The following is a 20,939-nucleotide window of genomic DNA, read 5'->3' as shown; positions in this document are numbered from 1 at the left end:
TATGAGGTAATGATTAATAAATGACTTATCTATCTATCTAGATAATCTTGAGTTTAATTTGGGAGATGGTAACTCATTAAACTACTTCTTCCGTGGTGCCCCAAATTCCCAATGAGTTAATTGTTACATGATTCATTTAATTGAGTAACAATTAAACATTATTTAGTTGATTCGTTAAATAAGTCATCATATTAATCAAAGTCATGGCATGGCCATTCTAGTGAAAATAAATGTAAGTATTGAAAAAGAGGACCAGAACCTACGATATGAATAATCAAGGACTTGGGACTATAAGGTTCTATCTGCAAAATGTATAGTTTTGAGAAGTATTTTTTGAGAGGTCCCATTCAATATGGTTACTGGGCTATCTGATCATAATCTGACACTTATAGCCAGAAAGCTGTCTAAAAGCAGGTTTAACCTCTCTACTGTTAGAAAGCCGGATCAACTAAGAATACCTAAGAGTGAATTAAACTATTTTGAAAACGCAATTAAGGGAATTAACTGGAATGACCTCTTGTCCTATACGGACGTGGAAGGTGATAGTTGATTAAAAAAAAATTCTATCCACAATCCAGACTACAATAAATGATTTCCTAAATAAAATAACATCCAAACCTGGCCAAAAGAGTACTCTTCCTTGGCTAAATGGAGAAATCTGGAAATTGATGAAAGAACGAGATTATGCTCTAAAAATAGCCCTAAAGATCAAAATTGGAGCATGACAGATGTAGGTTTACCATGTTGAGAAATAAGGTGATGAAAGAAATCAGACAGACCAAGGCAAACTTTTTTATTAACATAATTGGTGAAGCAAAGGGAAATTCTAAATTGATTTGGGAGAATCTAAAACAGTTAACAGGGAAAGACCATGGTAACACTGCAAAAAGACTAGAAATCTTGGTGATTAACAATCTAACATAGGATGCAGTCGAAATAGCAATAGCCTTCAATTCCTTCTTTATTGACTCTGTAAGGGTACTGACACAGAACCCCTCCACTGGTTTCTTGGGCTCAGTGCTAGTGAATGATGCTCAACCTGTCTTCATCATAAGGGAGGTTTCTGAGTCAAAGGTGAAGGTGATTAGCTCACTAAAGAACTCTAAAGCCAAAGATGTGTTTGGGCTGGACTCTACCTTTTCTTAAAAACTACAAAGAGTCACTCATTGGCCCCATTACAAGGTCACCAACACATCTATTGGTCTCAGGGTGTTTCCAAGGGTATGGAAGTCGGCCATAATAACGGCCATCTTTATATCGGGAGACCCTGCTGATGTGAGTAACTACAGGCCCATTAGTATACCTGTGGTGTTGAAGGTTGTGGAAAAGTGTGTCGCAGAACAACTGATTGCCCACCTCAACAGCAGCCCCTTCACATTACACTCCATGCAGTTTGGCTTCAGAGCGAACCACTCCACAGAAACGGACAACTTTGTCCAAGATGGACAAAGGGGGCGTTGTTGGGGCTGTGTTTCTGGACCTAAGGAAGGCCTTTGCTACTGTTAACCATGAGATTCTCATCACAAAATTTTCCAAGTTCAACTTTTCCCCTGATGCTTTGAGATGGATGAAATCATACCTTGAAGGCAGAACTCAGTGTGTCAGAGTGAGCAATGAGCTGTCGCCCACTCTTAGCTATGATTTGGAAGTGCCCCAAGGGTCAACACTGGGGCCCCTCCTGTTCAGCCTGTACATTAATGATCTGCCTTCTGTCTGTACTGGGTCTGAAGTTCAAATGTATGCAGATGATACAGTGATATATGTGCATGCAAAGAGCAAACAACAAGCTGCACAAGAACTCACTACTGTAATGGTCCAGGTTACAAAGTGGCTCAGTGACTCGTGTTTACATCTCAATGTGAAAAAAACTGTTTGCATGTTCTTCACAAAGAGGGCAACAGATGCTACTGAACCAGATGTCTATGTGTCAGGGGAGAAGCTCCAGGTGGTATCTGATTTTAAGTACCTTGGCATCATACTTGATTCCAACCTCTCTTTAAAAAGCATGTGAAAAAGGTCATTCAGATAACCAAATTCAACCTAGCTAATTTCAGATTTATACGTCGGCAGAATCCATTTGTGGTTTCACGTGGGTGAAAAAAAGAGTTGGGCCATGTGGAATCGGTGAGGGTAACCAGAAGTGGTCTTGTGATGATTGTTTGTGTTTCTGTTGGCCAGAGGAAGAATGCTCTCGAAGTAAAACAAATGGGGTCAAGAAAATTGAGTTGTTTCGTTCTCTAGAAAAAGGCACCAATGATAACTGGGGTAGCAGTAGATCTAAAAGTTGACCAGCTGAGGGCAGAGTTTCCCGGTGTATGTGATGCTCGTCATTTGATGCGACGCAGATAGGGTGGCGAGAGCGGGGAAACAGAAGATCCGTTGTCTGTTCTTTTGAGTTTTGAAGTTGAGTCTTTGCCTGACAAAGTGAAGTTAGGTTATATAAGTTATCCTGTACGAGCTTATGTGTCAAATATATTACGATGTTATAGGTGTCCGGATTATGGGCATGTGGCAGCAGTGTGTAGGAGGGAGGGTCCAAAGTGTGAGAAATGTGCAGAAGGGCACGAGGCAAAGGAATGTGTGGTATTGGGGAAAGTAGTGGAATGTGTTAATTGTAGGGGTGCCCATAGATATGGGGATCAGAAATGTCCTGTGCGAGAGAGGCAGGTTAGGGTTTCCAGGGTTAGAGTACTGGAGAAGTTGTCATATGCTGAGGCAGTGAAGAAAGTAGAGGAAGATGGGTTAAGGGGGAGGAGTGGTGAGAGTAAAGATATACCAGTACAGAGGGATAGGCCAAAAAGTAAAATAAGTTTCAGTAAGATTGGATTTCTAGCATTTATAGCAATGGTTATCAATTGTACTGCAGGGATGGATCAGAAGTCTCAGAAAATTGAGGTTGTGGTGGCAGCGGCAGAGAGGTATTTGGGTGTGCGAGATTTGACATCCGAAGAGTTACAGGGTATGTTAAGTGGTGATGTCTCATTATTTAAGGATGATGGCATGAGGTAGGAATAAATACATTTAATTTGTGGAATAGGGAGGTGTTCATGTTATTGTATATCATTTTGAAATTAGTGAGATTAGTGTTAGATAGTAGGGTATTTATTTTGTGCATGTTGTTTGTTTTTCAAGCTAAGTGTAAGGGAGTTGTACTCCAGTCTAGTAGGTGGCGGTAATGCAACAAATTGGATGCCAACCGCAGTTAAACCTCATAGAAGAAGAAGCACGTCAAGCGTCAGCCATCTTCTCCAGCCCTTCATTCATTTCCAATGAAAGCTGCGTTTGCCTTGTAGCGTTGCGTTGCAGAGGCAGTTGCATTGCGTTCGGTGTGGTACATACGTTGAATTTATCAAATGTATGTGTCAAACTGTATGCATTGAACTTTTGTTGCATATACATATCCAGATGATGATGATGATGCTTACTATTTTGTGCAAAAACACTGTCGGTGCTGTCAATATATCATCAATACGTCCACTCCTATTTATAGAGTTTAATTATCTCGTGATCTCACAAAAAAAAATGTTGTTGTCATGAGCTCACAATGAGTCATTTTGAGGGAGATGTCCTCAATTTGGTATAAGTAGTGCCAATACGAGCTACTACTTCCAGTTCTCTCATTTAATACATTACCCATATCACCTTGCGGTCCTTAACGGAAGTCCTTTCCTTTCGGCCGTTGCTGACTCCCTTCCTAAAATTACACAGGCGGGTGAGTTTATCAAAATCTATGTCCATCTACTGGTTTAATAGACAAAATAAATAATGCTGACATAAATAATCACCGGCGCAAATTCAACATTCAGAAGCCATGAATAGTATAAGACACTGCACATTTTTAAATGCCATGGTTTCGATCGGCTTGCATTCCATGTGGCTAGCTAGCCTTCCTAATATTAGAACTGGCTAGTGACTAGCGATGTCTCTACAGTGTGGCCGAGACGTGTTCGTTCTATAAACCACGCTTTAATTTAGCATGGTTTTTAGGATCACCCTGGATATCATATGCCTGTTAACTACTTTGACAATTACCAGACTAACAACGCAGCCAGCCCTCAAACAATGTTGGTTGCTGTAGCTAGAACACACTTGCTACTTCAATGCGATTGACTGTTCCCATTTGTAAAGGTAGAGTCGAGGTGTCTGTTGACTAAAGTTAACCTTCAGCTACCTGTAGTTTGCTATTGCGATAAAGGGATAATCTTAATGACATGCACCGTGTTAGCTGGCTTGTTTTCTAATGAGAGTTGTTGGCTTTTAGTTACTAGTCATGTAACTGTGACTAACGTTTCACAACAACTGATTGTGGGTGATTAGATATACAATGGTTGTTTTTTGCCAGTTGTGAAACACTGCCCAAAATTGAGTTAACAAATAACATTTTACCCCATTACAGGTCACCATGGCAGCCCTCCGACCTCTTACCAAGCCGAAGATCGTCAAGAAGAGGGTTAAGAAGTTCATTCGCCATCAGTCTGACAGATATGTCAAGGTCACGGTAAGAGCAATTTGCTACACTCATAACTTTAAAGATGATAGATCTTCCTTTAGGAATGTACAGTTCTGTAATTTGTGAAGCGAGCGATGCTTTTCAGACATTACACATGCAGAGAGGCAAAGGACATTGATCTCCATCGAGCAAAGTAGTTGGAAGGAACATTGATTATAACTGCTTTATTAAGTAACATCTTTTTCTATGCCCCCTCCAGAAAAGCTGGCGTAAGCCCAGGGGTATTGACAACAGAGTCCGCAGGCGGTTTAAGGGCCAGATGCTGATGCCCAACATCGGTTATGGTAGCAACAAGAAGACTAAGCACATGCTGCCCTCTGGCTTCAGGAAGTTCCTGGTGCACAACATCAAGGAGCTGGAGGTCCTCATGATGAGCAACAAGTACGTTTTGTTGGGTGCACTGTATTCTTCCCCGTGGGTCCATTTGGCTTGTTTACTCAAACTAGTATCATCAGATATGCAATACTATATGCTTTAATACAGTTATCCTGGTGTTCTTTCTAAAGGTACTAAATACAAAATGTGTAGGATGTGTAGGACAAGTTGTTTTATTTTGGGGATGGGGGGGGTTCTTCTTTGACCGGAATTTCCAACATTATCCACTAGGTTTGCTAAAGGTAGAGCATGGGGGGGTCGCCTAAGCCATGGGAGGCGTAGCTCTACGAATCTTAATAGCGCAAAGCCTATTTGACAGGGAATACTATTTGTAGATATCCAGTGGACTCAGAAGTTGTATCTAAAAATGCGGACCTGTCAACCTGCACATATTTTGCGTACCATGCTTGAGTACCCTAGTATGAAAAACGACCCTAAAAATGCAAAACAAAATAGGCTTCTAGTTGGCATATACTCAACCGTATTACGTGGTAGCTGAGGCAGTCAGAGGACTTGGTCGAGGAGGACCACATCTCTAGCTCTCTCCCTGTAGTCGTAGAACTATCAAAGATGGTTGATAAATGAAGAGTTGTCTGGCTGTTGACTATTGGAAAAACGTTGTCAGTACCTGTCTTAAGGGGTTTGCTCTCCCATAGACACCAATGCGATAGCAGCTGGGTCTGGTCTACTTAGTTAATTTACTTTAATTGAACCAGAAAAAACAGCTATTGGGTTTATCTTGCTTCCTTTTCTGTCTCTGGTACTGATGTGAGGAAAAAGGGTAGGGAAAAATCAAGAACGAACTGTTTGCCAAATATATTTTACAAAATTGTATGTTTGTCAAGTGAACAATCACTATTTTGTAGTCAACTAAGGCTTCATTACAACTATGGTGGTTTGCTACAGCGTTTAGTCAACTAAGTGAGAACACTTGTCTGCACATGTGTTTGTCTCAACAGTAGTATGCGCGCATACATTGACAAGCAATGAAACGTAGGTCACTGCGTGTATGGAAAGACTCGATGTCCCGATGATACTGTCCTTCACAGAAAGTTCCCGGTAAACTGTTAAAGATTAGTAAGGCTATGTTGAAAATGTCTTCATCTTTCCTCTTGAAATAGATCTATGCCAACAGTAGGCTTCTAAGTATGTGATAATAGTCAGTTTACCAATAACAATCAATGGTAGCCCAGTAGACAAGACCAAACTGATAGATTAGGTTGTGGATGGAGATCTGAAAAAGCTCATAGGCCTAGTTCAGTTGTTTCATATTCAAAATAGCCTACAGTAAGGTAGACCGGGGTTTCCCCAACTACTGGAGCCCGCCAGGTTGGGTAGGGGGTAGGCCAGGAGGGTGTCAAGTCAACTTCCCCCTCAGGAAGTTGGAGCATTTTTTGCCCTAGCACTACAAAGCTGATTCAAATAACCAAAGCTTGATTATTAGTTGGTTATTTGAATCTGCTGTGCAGTGCTAGGGCAACATTTCTCCAACTTGCTGAGGGGGAAGTTGACTGACACTCTCCGGACCTCCCCCACCCCAACTTTAGGCCTTGCTCAGCAACAAATTGTTCGAAAATCCTAGGGGGTGCCCAAATTTGGACAATTTTAAACTTTTTTCTAGTTAGCTACTGAAGAGCAGCCAATTACCATATACCCATGAACAATCTATAGCCTACCATTCCTCCTGAGGCAGTCAATTTGCGTATGATATGAGCAATGTGGGTGTGGCACGCGCACATCGTGGGGTCCACTTCAGGGCTTTACAGTGCAACCATTCTACTTGTGTATGCGGTTAAAGACTGCTGTGCGGCCTGGAATTTTCATTTAGGAGCACCAGTGTGCCTAGAAAAATGAAAGCTCCGCTATGCAATAATCACTCCGCCATTTCCTGGTTACTAAAATTCTAGTAGTTTGCCTAATTTCAGTTTGTGACAAAATATGCAAGTATAGTGTAGAGAATCATTTAACCATCTAAAGTGCTGTTTGGAGCTGGTGTGCAAAAGGAAAAGCCGCAAAAACGAAACTTACTCGCGGGAAGCATAAATATAGCGCACGTAGAACTGCTTCTTAGGCTTGCTTTCAATGAGAAAGAAATGTGAGTTTAAGATCTGTCCATGTGAATTTTATCCGGTCGCCCAAAAATAGATATTGCAACTTTAAGGATTCTAGCTTTATAAAATGTTCATTGTGCTCAATTTCTTTCTGTGCGCCTTCATCTTTCAACTTGGGGGCACACATGCTCCATGTAAAATATTGTCAGCGTCGAGACCTGCATGGGTCAGGGGCGCTGCCTTCGCACTGAAGTGATACTCCCCAGAAAATGTCAAGGTTGGAAGGTCGGAAAATGGGTCAATTAGGGGCAGTTTAAGGGGAGCGTCAATAAATCCAATCATGGAAGTGCGCTGTATCGAACTCTGAGTGTTCCCCCAACCGGCAGTCGAACCCTGGTCCAGCAACTGTCAAGCCAACACCTTAACTGTTACGCCTGTCCCCCCACCACGCATTCACACACAACCAGACATTGATTGGAGACGGCTTGACAAATGTCTGAAATAATGCAGAGAAAAACTAAGCTAGCAAGCTTGGTATTACATTTTTTTTTTTTTTTATGCATATGAAAGAAATAAGAAATTTAAAGACTACAAATTTAAAAACTGTTCTATACTCGAAGGAGAGAAACATACCTACACTGTTTTACTATTAAATGCAATGCTGCTATTTTAAATTTCGTAAAGCAGCTTGTGTTACTTAACCAGGCAAATGGTAGCTAACTAGATGGCTGGTGGTGACTGGTTAGTTACGGGGAAAGCAAGAGAGTGGCCTGCGAGATGTGTATAATCAGAGCAGAGCTGGTCTGCCTGTGCCCACAATCATCACTTGCTCCTCAACAGCTCATGTAGGCTGTGTGCCAGGTGTGGCGCATCTTTCCCACTGCTCAACAGCTCATGTAGGTTGTGTGCCAGGTGTGGCACATCTTTCCCACTGCTCAACAGCTCATGTAGGCTGTGTGCCAGGTGTGGTGCATCTTTCCCACTGCTCAACAGCTCATGTAGGCTGTGTGCCAGGTGTGGCGCGTCTTTCCCACTGCTCAACAGAACTGCGCATCTGCTGTTAATATTATTTGTGCTTATCGCTCTCAATCTTTCCAAAAACTCTTGTCTAGTCCATTTAGTAGTCCGATTTTGGCCACAGAGAGCATTTCGTATTGTTTTAGTCAACTGAAATTAAAAATAATTTGTCTATTTGGTCAGTTTTAGTCTGGTTAATTGCCACTGAAAAATAGGCGTTTGACAAATAATTTGTTCTGCTCTCACCTTCTCCGTAGGACCCATGCTGCTGAGATCGCCCACAATGTGTCTTCCAAGAACAGAAAGCTGATTGTGGAGAGAGCAGCCCAGCTGGCCATCAAGATCACCAACCCCAATGCCAGACTCCGCAGCGAGGAGAACGAGTGATCCAGCCATTATTTCCCAATAAAACGCATGTTTAAATGTGTATGTTCTCCTGACAAATTATTTTTTCTGGGCTAATGACTTTGCTATAGCTAGACTGTTCAAATTCTCTACCCCTTTCCCCATATTCCTGACACCAATCCTCCCTTTAAAGTAGAGAGTAGACACGTGGGCGCAGGGTTGAGAATTGGTCTGGTTCAGCATGACTGGTCTAGATGGTTCTGAGATTTCTTTGAGAACCATTGAAAGTGTCAATTTCCCTAGTGCACCTTTGTGAGAAGGGTTATGAAATACATCAAGTTAACTTATTTTCAGACCAAATCCTATATATACTCCTACCTGTTAGACAGTCCTATAGAGCAGACAGTGTTGTATCTGGAAGAGAGAAAAAAAGACCATGTTGTTTAGAATATTTCAATACCACAAGCTAGGCTTCTATCTCATTTGTGACAGATTGTCATGTGAATATTCTACAATCAGCGTAAATGCAATATGCTGATTGCGTTTCCATCAAATTGACTTGTTGAGGATGAACGTCTGTGTGATGCCATAGTGCACATAACAATTATGCGTCTTCAACTCTGATGGTTTTTGTCAGGAATGTTGCGTTATATAGTGCATGTTTCTTCTCTGATCTTCCACATGCGCTCTAGCCAACAGCTCGCAGATGCGGTGCAGGTATAGCCTGCCTAAGAGATAACATTATGGACAAAACAGTAGCCAAGCATTATTGGGAAGAAGCATTAAGTTCATCACCTTGCACTTTCACCAAACCGATGAAGTTCCTGATATATTTAATCTGTAGCCTAATAAAATGCATGCTTTCCCAAGTCATTGTGGGGGGACCACATGTCAAGTTTGGCACAATGTGATGGTTGTTATATCAGTATTTGCACTTAAGTATTTCCACTGCCATGTCTCCCATAGTTTATTGACATTTGGCAAGTTAATGACAAATTAGCTTTTTCAATCAGGCCTGTCGTGACTATTTTTATCCGTCATGTATTTTACGCGCATTAAGATTAGATGGAAACCTGGTTACTGGATCCCTGTGATCTGTGTGCAACACAAGGGAAGTGTTAGACCTGTGTGATGTGTCTCGACTGAAACTATGGGATAGCACTGACTACTATTCCCAAGTGCATCAGTGTTTGTTGTGCTAACAGCCCTGTGGCACTTCAGCCGGATGTGCAGTCATCCTTGCCAACACCCTGTAGTGATCCTTAGCCCCATTCTGACAATTTAGGATTTAGTAAAGCAATGGAAACTTGTATGAAAGATGTTTTGAACTTCCTATTGATATGCTCTCAACAGGGAATTATGAGGCTCGAAGTAGTTTAATCCCCTTTTGGATCTAAAAAGATATGTCTGGATCATTAATCCGACAACTACACGATTATCATGAGTCTGATAACCAGATGCTTTCAAATCAAGATATATCTTGATTTAATTTGCAAATATGTTGTAATTTAACACTACTTAGTTTTGAGGATTATTCAGAAATATTGATGAAACCAAAGCGGTTTGCTTTCTTCCACACATAATATATAATATATAATAATAATATAATGACTTTCATTTCTTCTCTGCTTATGACAGTTGGGCCTCATAAATTAAAGTAATTTAATGTAGACAACCGCATACAGTGTTTTGTTGGAATTACAGAAATTAACATGTTTAGATGCCCTTTTCAATCATGCACATTCATGCTGCAATTCTGAAATGCTATGTTTTGGCATGAATAAATAGCCAGTGTCTACCGCCAGCCACCTGGGGTGAACGTTTCCATTGCGTTCTGACAGGCTGTGCCATCTCTGCAGCATTTAGCTCCTATCCATCTGTTCATGTAAAATACTGTCAGTGATGAAAATCACAAACAATATAACATGCATTACATTTACATAACCTTACCTGAAATGAATAACAATGGACAGCATCTTCATGTTTTTGTTTGCCTGCCGTTTTAATTTCACATTTTGTCTGTGTGTGTGTTACGAGAGAAGCAGACACTGATGGATTTACAAATATGTATATCTGATCTTTCGTAGGTTTAGTTTTTTTTTTATATATATATTCTCCATCTCATTTGTAGGCTTATTCAGACACACCTGAGGATGTTGGGACTCCTCCAGTTAGGGTTGTGAAGAGACCGCAGGACGGAGCTAGAGGAAACCGTTTGGAGGAAAGCGATCGAAAGGAGAAAGCGAGAATGTTTTTTACTTTCGGTGACTAGAGAGTGAATATGGCAGACAGAGTAATATGTGGAAAGGGACGCATGGGCAACCCAAAGCTCCTCACCCTGGCCTTCTCTCAGACCGAGTCCATGAGGAAAGGAGGAGGAAAGAGGAGGATGTTCTCCTTTTCACTCCGTTGTCGCCTCGGGATCATCAGAGGGAGGACCAAAGGTACTTCTTACGCAACAATGTTTATGAATACTTATGATGGCAGAGCCCACATGATTTATTTTTGTTCATTAAAGCCATACGGACGAGTTGATTGGGATTTTACACTGCTACTGTATTGTATATACTGTTGCAGGCTCCAGCCTGAGTTGTGTGGGAGCTGAAGTGCCTTATTTCTTAGTTGAGACCGTTTTAAATAAGAAACTATACCTAGAATTTATCTTGCCTATTTTGTTTTGTCAAAATCAATATGATAACTTAGCTTAAATGTGGGATGAGTCATTTAATGGAGTCATATTTTACCTTTAGTTTACTGAGCTACCTTGCAGGTGAACATCGTACTATGATTATGAATTATGACTGAGTCATGTTCACCACCTCTGAACCTGTCTTGTAGTCGAAGTCATTTCGTGATCGGTGTGTTGACTCAAGTTTCTGTCATCCCTGCTGCATTCATTTGGTAGATTTATTCGCAACTAGAGCTGATACATTGGCAGTATGATCAGCTGCATGTTAGAAAGTGTGCCCAGCTACCTTTTGGTTGGAGAATAGCTCATAGCTTTTACTGTACTTTCAACGTATGTGAGAGCTTATTCTTTTACTGGTAAGTGAAAATGTCATGTCTTATTTAACATATATTACAGTGGTCTTTTAGAACGATCACTAATTGTAAGACAATAGCACTGTTTTATATACATTTAAACAGTCAAGTATCTGTTGAATCTAGAATCGATTGCATATTGCTTTCTAGCAGAATGTGTGTAATTTTTGTGTGTAATTGATTCTCTAGTCTAAACGTAACATTTATTCTACTTCACAGTACTACACTGAGTGGGTGTGCTTCTACTACTCTACATAATTGGGTGGTAGGTAGCCTAGTGGTTAGAGCGTTGGGCTAGTAACTGAAAGGTTGCAAGATCGAATCCCTGAGCTGACAAGGTACAAATCTGTCGTTCTGCCCCTGAACAAGGAAGTTAAACACACTGTTTCTAGGCTGTCATTCAAAATAAGAATTTGTTCTTAACTGACTTGCCTAGTTAAATAACGGTAAAATAAATAATTACCCTAATTGTGTGGCCTAGTATGTTCTGTTTCCCTGGGTTTTTATAAGACCAACAAACAGCTCTGTGTCTTCTGTTCCTCTTTATTTTGTAAGAAATGAATTTGTTTCGCTCTGAAACACCTGAGTAAATGGGGTATTAAGGACGAAACTGGGAGGAAATTGTCTATGCCAAAGAGTATTGGGTCCACTGGAAAGAGACTACTAATTAGGAGACATGCTACATTGGCGAGACATACTTCTACAGTGGAGAGAACGCTTTGTTTGTAGTTGTTTGAGGTGTCTCTGGTCAGGGAAATGCTACATAGACTCAATAAATCTATGCATTGGGATCAAGGATGTATTTGTACTGCACATATAGTTTACTAGCTTTTATTTGTACTTGAGCTCATCCTCACATCTGTGTGGACTTTGAAGCTATTGTGTGGGCTCTAGTTCATATTTGTGTCTGTTTAGAGCTTTAGTGTATACTTTGATGTAATTTCCCTACTCTCAGACCTGACTGACGGAAGTTCCTTTGGGTGGGATTGTCAGGCCTTATAGGGGGAAAGAATGGAGGGATGGTGAGTCAGTAAGTGGCGAGCATGTGAGGGTGACAAATGGACAGACAGGTGGGGCTCTCAGTCAGTCAGCGGTTGTTTTAACTCCTCTGTAAATGTGTGTCTGGGTAGAAGACAGGCAGTGGGGGAAAGAGCCCTCTCACCCAGAGAAGGGAACATGAGATGTTCACCACAGATTGAAAGCGAGAAACCATATTGTTGTTTTGATTCATGTCCATTGCAGCCATTGTCTCATAAAGGACAGGATTCCCTGGTCAGAAGTTGAGTAAATAAGTCTCTTTTGGCTTTGTAGCGACATGCATGTACAGTTATTGGTAGGGGTGCTCAGTGGTGTAAAGTACTGAAGTAAAAAACATTTAAAGTACTACTTAAGCCATTTTTTTGGGTTATCTGTACTTTGACATCTTTTACCTCTACCTTCCTAAAGAAAATATTGACTTTTTACTCCCATACATTTCCGCTGACACCAAAAAGTACTCGTTACATTTACAATACTCAGGCATGACAGAATTATGGTCAAATTCATGCACCTATCAATGTAGCGCGTTGTCATCCCTACTGCCTCTGATCTTGCGGACTCACAAAGCACACATACTGCGTTTGTAAATTGTCTGAGAAAAAAAAACAATGAACAAAAAAGGAAATTGTGCCATCTGGTTTCTTAATATAAGGACTTTTGATGTACACTATTTACTTTTACTCAAGTATGAGAAATTGAGTACTTTTTTCCACCACTGTACTTTAGTACATTTAAAACCAGATACCTTTAGACTTTTACTCAAGTAGTATTTTACTGGGTGATTTTCACTTTTACTTGAGTCATTTTCCATTAAGACATGTTTACTTTGAATCAAGTATGACAATTGAGTACCTTTTCCACCACTGGGGATGCTCTTGTATAAGCAGATAATAATCATTGTGATGAGCCTATGGAATGGGAGGTGGAAAAGCTGCGAGCATTAGTTAGCCAGTGTATGTGTGTGGGTAGGATGACTATGGTGGGCACAGTAAGATGGGCACTGCTTATGTGTCGACTAGTGTGGAAAATGTGTAACTGCTTATGGCTGCTCTTGTATGAGCTCAGTGACAATGGATGTGTGGGTAACGTTAATTGTGTGCTTGACTGCACTGAGTGTGCGCGTGTGTGAGAGAAAGTGTGTGTGATGCAGGGGGTGTGACCGTGTCATGTGTGGGGAGAGTGTTTGACTGCTTCATCACACCCCTCTGGCATAGAGAGGGAGGGAGAGCGACCTTCTCCGACACACTCACTGAGGCTGTGTGTAATGGTTGCTGTGTGTGTGAGCTGGTATGTGAGCGTGAACGAGGGGTATGATTATTCCTATGGAATAGGAAGAGCAACCATGAATACCTCAAAAGGAACCTCAGAATGGTGGGAAGAAAAGGAGAGATGACTATTCCTTTGATGCTTTGATCATTTGGTTTCCCTGCTTTCGGTTTGTTGTGGGAATTACTTATTTTAGCAATATATATATATTTTTTTTTGTACCAAGTTTAAACAGTTAAAGGACATAGAAATAGACATCTATGGAACAGGATATTTCATGCAATAAGTGAAGTCAAGATATGCTTCAAGTAGAACAGAGATATGAAGAGAAGAAAATAGTTTTTTGTCCTGCTTGTTAGCGAGTGAGACTGGGTCACAGAGGACACCGTATTCCAAGGGGCACCTCGCTGGGTCTGCTGGCCACTACAACAGCACAGCGACTTTCCTCTCAGGTCGGATGTTTTGACAGGACTGCAGCCATGCTTTGTGGTCTGAGGAGAGAGGCGAAGAACAGCAGCATCGGTAAATCTGCCTGACACTCACTGATTGTGATGATGAATGAATGAACACAGCCGTCATAGGCTATCTAGTGTGCACTGTATGTCATATGGTTTGTAGTGCTACACCCTAGTATTGCAATAGTAAGGGGCTTAGGACTATCAATAGCACCTGTAACAGTATTTAGTTCTGAATGTGAAGAGTGAAGTATTTATACCTGTGATTTAATGTCTTCAGCATGGTGGTAACACACATCCCACTGGCCACACTGGTTGAATCAACATTCAATGAAATGACGTTGAACCAACCTGGAATAGATGTTGAATTGGCATCTATGCCCAGTGAGGTAGCTTGTCACATAGCTAGACTTTCTGTCATTAGAGGTTATTTAGTCAGCTGGAAATGTTACACTTTTTCCCTATATTTGTACACATTCATATTAATTGAGATTTGTTGAATGACAGCTTTGTCAAGCACCATTTTACTCGCAGTATATCTATTAATTCGCTATTAAGGCACAGACAGTAGACCAAATGCCACTGAATTAGGGCCAGACAGTACTGAATACAAGGCTGCCGTCTGAAATTGGAGCAGATATGGCAACGCAAACTGGGTCTAGTGAAGCCGTTTATAAATACTGTTTTACCTCTGAAAATAGCACTGATTTCATAGCTATTGTCAGAGGCCCCCACATTTAACCTACATTCTGATTGGTTCTAAAGGGGATAGCATACGGTGCCCTGAATTAGATTCATTTAATTGATACGGCAGAAATTAATAGGGGTGACTATTTTTCTGGCACATTACTTTGCACACCACTCTAAGTAATGTTGTAGGTTCAGTCCTGTTTGCAGATCTTAAGTGTATCGTTTTTGCAGTTCCGTACCTGATTTTTTAGCTACCACAGTAGATGAGTATTCCCTCTGCCAAAACAACATGCTCCTACTAGGAGGTTCGTGCCCTGCCGTACCCAGTTATGATGTTGTTCAGTTCAAGGGTGCGTTTTGTTTTGGCTGCTGAATTGATTAAGCCAATTCAAGAAGTAATGTATTTGGCCCATGATTGGCCCGTCAGGATCACTAATGATGTTTTTCTTAACTGGTACAGCTGTATGTATGGTATAGTTGCGTTCAGTCACGTGGGGCGTATGGGGTCTTTGTACCCCAGAGCAAACGTTGCCTTTTGACTACAATGATGGCTGCTTGGACTGTCAGGCCCCTCATGAGGCTTATGGGACCACGCACGCTGCTGCCTGTCACAGGGTGTCTTTGTTGATTCACACTGTGTGTGTGTATGTGTGTGCGTGGCCGCCGTGCACTGATGCCCTAAGGTTGTTGAACAGGATATTTGTGCAAGGAAGTGTACATTATCGGTGTATGCATATTCCTGTAAGCCCTTGCGTTTTATTTTTGTAAACTCTCATTATGTTTCATTTTTATATTATGTCTGCATATTTTCCACAGTTAAGACGTGGCTTATCAACCTCCATAATTCTATGATATGGAGACATTCCTTCTCCTCGTCTCTTTCCTTCAAATGCACTGATCTGAAAATGTAGGAAAGGTGAACGACCAGTACCAGCTAACTGTTTTCACCTGTTCTTTTACATCTGTGCAAATGAAAGAAAGGTGACTAATCTATTTTAGGCTATTGAGATACACTCCATGTTATTTTGTCTTTGGGCCAATTTAGTCCTGTGCCTGACAAGAATGAAAATTGAGAATGTTTCCCTTTTTGACCAAAGACTGGCCCTATTTGAATAGTGATGATGTGAATTTAGTTAAGGGTCATGTGATATTATGCACGAGGGATGATTAGTTGCGATACAAAAGTGGATGAATGGTTAATTGAGTGTAGACAACATAGAACAGAAATATCACCTACACACGCCATCATGACAATCCTGCCTAAAGCTGATGAACAGGACATCACTAGGCTAAATTTGCATTTTGTTTTTCATTACCAAGAGTGTTACATGTAACATTGTACAGTGTAGCTCAGCAAGGGAGTGGAAAGGCTGAGCTGCGTTCAATCAATAGTAATAATAGTGCTTATGTCAGAATATTTTGAGCATACGGTGTATGAAGTCGACCTGTCAGTGCAGCAGCTGAAATAGATGGACCTCTCATAGGCCCTAGCTTTCCGCAAATGTTTTTTTAAACAATTTTGGCTTAGCTTTTCCTTAAGTGTGTAATATGATGTTTAAGTCATTCGGTTGAAAAGTTTGTCCTCGGTGGACAGAAATGCTGACATGCCCATGCTGTATCCAGATTCAAATTGCAGAGCAGGGCAGGGTCACTGCAAATCTGGGGCCAGTGCTGTGTCAGAAATGGCTCCCACTGTAAAAAAGAGGATCCCAGAGGAACAGAGAACATTTTCTGGTTTCCTCTGTAGCAGCTGTTGTCGTTGACTGAAAATGTTTGTATTCTTCACATGCCTGAACAGTCCTTTAACCACAGCGTGTTCCCTCAAGAGCATTTCCCAGCTCTAATGTATACTGTATGCATCATCTTGGTGCAGACATCATGTTTCACCGCGGGTAGAAGATGCCTGTGGACACATCGCACAATCAGCTCCTCCAAGTCTAAATCTTAACTATTAGGGTGAACAAGGCAACATTATCTTTAGATAAGCGTCTATTGGGACAAGTTCATACTACCCGCACTAAAACTAGCTTTCTTGATCTCTTTACCCCTCCCACTGTTACCATGGAAACAGCAGGAAGACCTTCCGGGTCTCTGAGATTGACCCGCCAGTGTTCTTTGAGTTAGTAGGCCTGTTAGAGAAGTTCCTTCCTGTTGTGCCTCTTTCTAATGTTCACACTCCCTCTAATAGGGATCAAAGGGTTAAACAAGGCCCAGGCAGCTGTCAGTGTGTGGACAAGGGATGTGATGGTGTCAGATTCCCCTCTCCTCTAAGGAACAGCATGCACACATTCCTCACATACTGTAGTAATTTTCCAAACTTCCAGATTATTCACCAAATGTCCCTTTCATTATTCCAGATGATGGACCATACTCTAAGGGCAGCAAGGACTCTGGAGGGACCGACCATGCCCTTACATCCAGGAGACGCAGTATTAAAGGTACAGTGTGATTACACCTTACTGTAACTTTCAGTCGTTCTACATTCTACAGTATCTTCTGTGGTACCATGTCCATTATCTTCAGCCTTTCTCCATGATGGAAAGCTATCCACAAGAGTCGTGCTTTTCATTGGGATTGTTTGATTGCACATGTTCCATCACGTCTGCGCTACATTGGCTGATAGATGTGGTACTGTAGTGCTTAGATAAGGTTGAGAAAATGCCTATGTAGCCTGTCGCTGGAGACTAAAGGAATCCTCTCCCTCCGTGGATTTCATTTAACAGCACAATGTGTCTGCAGCCAGACAGAATGGAACCAAGCACATACACTATATATACAAAAGTATGTTGACATCCCTTCAAATGAGTGGATTCAAGCCATTTTAGCCACACCCATTGCTAACAGGTGTATAAAATCTAGCACACAGCCATGCATTCTCCACACACAAACATTGGCTGTGGAAAGGCCTTACTGAAGAGCTCAGTGACTTTCAACGTGGCACCGTCATAGGATGCCACCTTTCCAACAAGTCAGTTTGTCAAATTCCTCCCCTGCTAAAGCTGCCCCGTTCAACTATAAGTGCTGTTATCATGAAGTGGAAACATCTATGAGCAACAACGGCTCAGCCGCGAAGTGGTAGGACACACAAGCTCACAGAATGGGACCACTGAGTGCTGAGGCGCGTACCGTGGTAAATTGTCTGTCCTCGGTTGGAACACTCACTCCGAGTTCCAATCTGCCTCTGGAAACAACATCAACACTAGAACTGTTCATCGGGAGCTTCATGAAATGGGTTTCCGTGGCCGAGCAGCCGCACACAAGCCTTAGATCTCCATCTCCATCTCCAAGCCTTAGATCTCCATCTCCAATGCCAAGTGTCAGCTGGAGTGGTGAAAGCTTGCCTCCATTGGACTCAGTGGAGCAGTGGAAACGTATTCTCTGGAGTGATGAATAACGCTTCACCATCTGAGAATGCTACCTGTCACAATGCATAGTGCCAACTATAAAGTTTGGTGGAGGAGGAGTAATGGTCTGGGGCTGTTTTTCATGGTTCGGGCTAGGCACCTTAGTTACAGATAAGGGAAATCTTAACGATACATCATACAATTACATTTTAGACAATTCTGTGCTTCCAACTTTGTGGCAACAGTTTGGGGAAGGCCCTTTTTTCAGAATTAAAATCCCCTGTGCACAAAGTGTGGTCCATACAGAAATTGTATGTTGAGATCAGTGTGGGAAAACTTGACTAGCCTGCACAGAGCCCTGACCTCAACCCCATCGAACACCTTTGGGATGAATTAGAACGCCGACTGTGAGCCAGGCCTAATCGCCAAACATTAGTGCCTAACTTCACTAATGCTCTTGTGGCTGAATGGAAGCAAGTCCCCGCAGCAATGTTCCAACATCTAGTGGAAAGCCTTCCCAGAAGAGGCTGGCAAAGGGGAACAACTCTATATTAATGTCCATGCTTTTGGAATGAGATGCTCGACGAGAAGGTGTCCACATACCTTTTTTCATGTAGTGTAAGCTACAACGTCTAAACGCACTACGGCTAGCTAGCCATCAGTTAGGGTCAACCCCAATTTGAACTCAATTCTGTTCAGGAAATCAATAAATGATCATTTAGGAATCTAGAAAATTGCCCTTTTGTGTCAAGATTTACATTTTCAATTCATCCACTGAATTCCACACAATTATGTTGAATGCACTGTGTTAATATGGAGCTAACCCCATCCATGTCATCATTACCAAAGAGGAGAGGGAGGGAAAGAGACAGAGATGGAGAGATAGAAAAGGCAGCGAAAGAGTTAGTCAGAATGAGCGAGAAAGAGGCAGAATGATAGAAGCAGAATGATAGAGGCAGAGATAATCAATCCATGTTTGTAGCAGCTCAGACAAACCGTCTCAGTGTACCAGAAGGATGCTGACTCTGTGACACTGTTCCTCCTGTCCGTTTCTGTGTGTCTATAGAGGACTACTGGGGCATGACCACGTTGGACCTGATTAAAAGGGAAGGCAGCAGCCTGGGCCTCACCATCTCCGGGGGGTCCGATAAGGACGGCAAGCCCAGAGTGTCTAACCTGCGGCCAGGTGGGCTTGCTGCCAGGTGAGATCTTGGCTAGGATGACACATCTGTAACCAGGCAACCGCAGTGAGGTGTCTGTGTGTGTTACCCACCACCCACACATGTCGTCCTAACCTAGTGATTATAGACACTGCAGTAGATCAGCTTTTTACTGGGTGATGTTTAGCCTGGAACTGATATTACACCAGGACACAGTCTATGAGAGAGTCTCCTCTGTTAATTAACAAGATAAATATGGATGTTCCCACCTCCTCACGAATCACACAAACTAAATGAAATGACCTTTTACTACAGTGAATTATTTTGTATTAAGTTTATGTAGAGAACATTTTCAGCAACTACCTGCTTTATTTAATTGCCTCTATTCGCTTGGCATTCATAATCTTTTACGTTGCTTCTACTCTCTGTTTATTATATATGCATAGTCACTTTAACTATACATTCATGTACATACTACCTCAATTGGCCCGACCAACCATCAGTGCTCCCGCACATTGGCTAACCAGGCTACCTGCATTGTGTCCTGCCACCCACCACCCCCTCTTTTACGGTACTGCAACTCTCTGTTCATCATATATGCATAGTAACCGTATCTACGTGTACATACTACCTGAATCAGCCTGACTAACCGGTGTCTGTATGCAGCCTCGCCACTGTATACAGCCTCTACTGTTAATTTTCACTGTCTTTTTACTGTTGTTTTATTTCTTAACTTACCTATTGTTCACATAATACCTTTTTTGGACTGTTGGTAAGCATTTCACTGTAAGGTCTACTACACCTGTTGTATTTGGCGCACGTGACAAATAAACTTTGATTTGATGTAATGTTTCTATTTTGGAGTGTGGATGTCACGCCCTGACCTTGGAGATCCTTTTTATGTCTCTATTTTGGTTTGATCAGGGCGTGAGTTGGGGTGGGCATTTCTATGTGTTGTGTTTCTATGATTTTCTATCTCTATATTTTGGCCAGGTATGGTTCTCAATCAGGGACAGCTGTCTATCGTTGTCTCTGATTGGGAACCATACTTAGGTGCCTTTGTTCCCACCTGTCTTGGTGGGAAGTTGACATTCTTTATGGCACTTAGCCTTAAGCTTCACGGTTTTGTTTTGTAGTGTGTATTGTTTTGTCCTGCGTCTTTTTCTTTATTAAAGAACCTGTACGCTCACCACGCTGCACCTTAGTCCGCTCCTTTCAACAGCCGTAACAGTGGAGCGATGTTATTTTAGTACAGATAGTCTAATTAACATTCAGCTCATTTAATTTGTTCCCATGTCAGCCACGAGAGCAAAACCCAGTGGAAAGTACTCATGCTTCAGTGACTAAGCATCATGTGACTGCTAGCCTCTACTGACACACACACACATTAAATACTTGGAATATAATATTCTTTCTGCCACCACCTGTAATGCTCCGGGTGTCGTGGGTGTGGAGTCAAACGCAGGAGACAGAGAGTGCAATGCTGTGCGTCTTTAATAGCACCAACACACCACAGGGTACTCACAATAGTAACGGCCCCAAACACAGGGAATGAAAATGTACAACGGAAAAATCACTAACACGTACCTCTACAACAGAGCCGAAGGTTACACTGAAATAATCCCGCACAACAACCAGGCGGGCCG

General features: G+C 41.9%; 2 protein-coding genes across 4 annotated transcripts in view; both read left to right on the top strand.

The window, feature by feature from the left end:
• Positions 1 to 3,551: 3,551 nt before the first annotated feature.
• On the top strand, positions 3,552 to 8,380 carry LOC118361449 (60S ribosomal protein L32-like). 2 transcript variants are annotated; one of them, XM_035741390.2, is made up of 4 exons: positions 3,552 to 3,712; positions 4,397 to 4,498; positions 4,710 to 4,891; positions 8,211 to 8,380. In XM_035741390.2, the coding sequence occupies exons 2-4, from the start codon at positions 4,403 to 4,405 to the stop codon at positions 8,338 to 8,340; spliced, it is 408 nt and encodes a 135-aa protein (XP_035597283.1). In that variant the 5' UTR covers positions 3,552 to 3,712; positions 4,397 to 4,402; the 3' UTR covers positions 8,341 to 8,380. The 2 variants fall into 2 exon arrangements, with proteins under 2 accessions (XP_035597283.1, XP_035597285.1); XM_035741392.2 differs by having other exon boundaries at positions 3,670 to 3,708.
• Positions 8,381 to 13,470: 5,090 nt separating this feature from the next.
• The window catches only part of LOC118361445 (glutamate receptor-interacting protein 2-like), a 64,024-nt gene continuing 56,555 nt past the window's right edge, over positions 13,471 to 20,939 (top strand). For both annotated transcript variants that reach the window (XM_052502035.1, XM_035741385.2), the window contains exons 1-3: positions 13,471 to 14,166; positions 17,147 to 17,227; positions 19,200 to 19,335. In XM_052502035.1, the coding sequence (XP_052357995.1) occupies positions 14,124 to 14,166; positions 17,147 to 17,227; positions 19,200 to 19,335 (260 nt within the window). In that variant the 5' untranslated portion in view covers positions 13,471 to 14,123. The remainder of the gene's footprint in view (positions 14,167 to 17,146; positions 17,228 to 19,199; positions 19,336 to 20,939) is intronic.

Source organism: Oncorhynchus keta, unplaced genomic scaffold (assembly GCF_023373465.1).
Source record: "Oncorhynchus keta strain PuntledgeMale-10-30-2019 unplaced genomic scaffold, Oket_V2 Un_contig_14950_pilon_pilon, whole genome shotgun sequence".
Taxonomy (NCBI): domain Eukaryota; kingdom Metazoa; phylum Chordata; class Actinopteri; order Salmoniformes; family Salmonidae; genus Oncorhynchus; species Oncorhynchus keta.
This window is presented reverse-complemented; position numbering and strand designations above follow the sequence as displayed.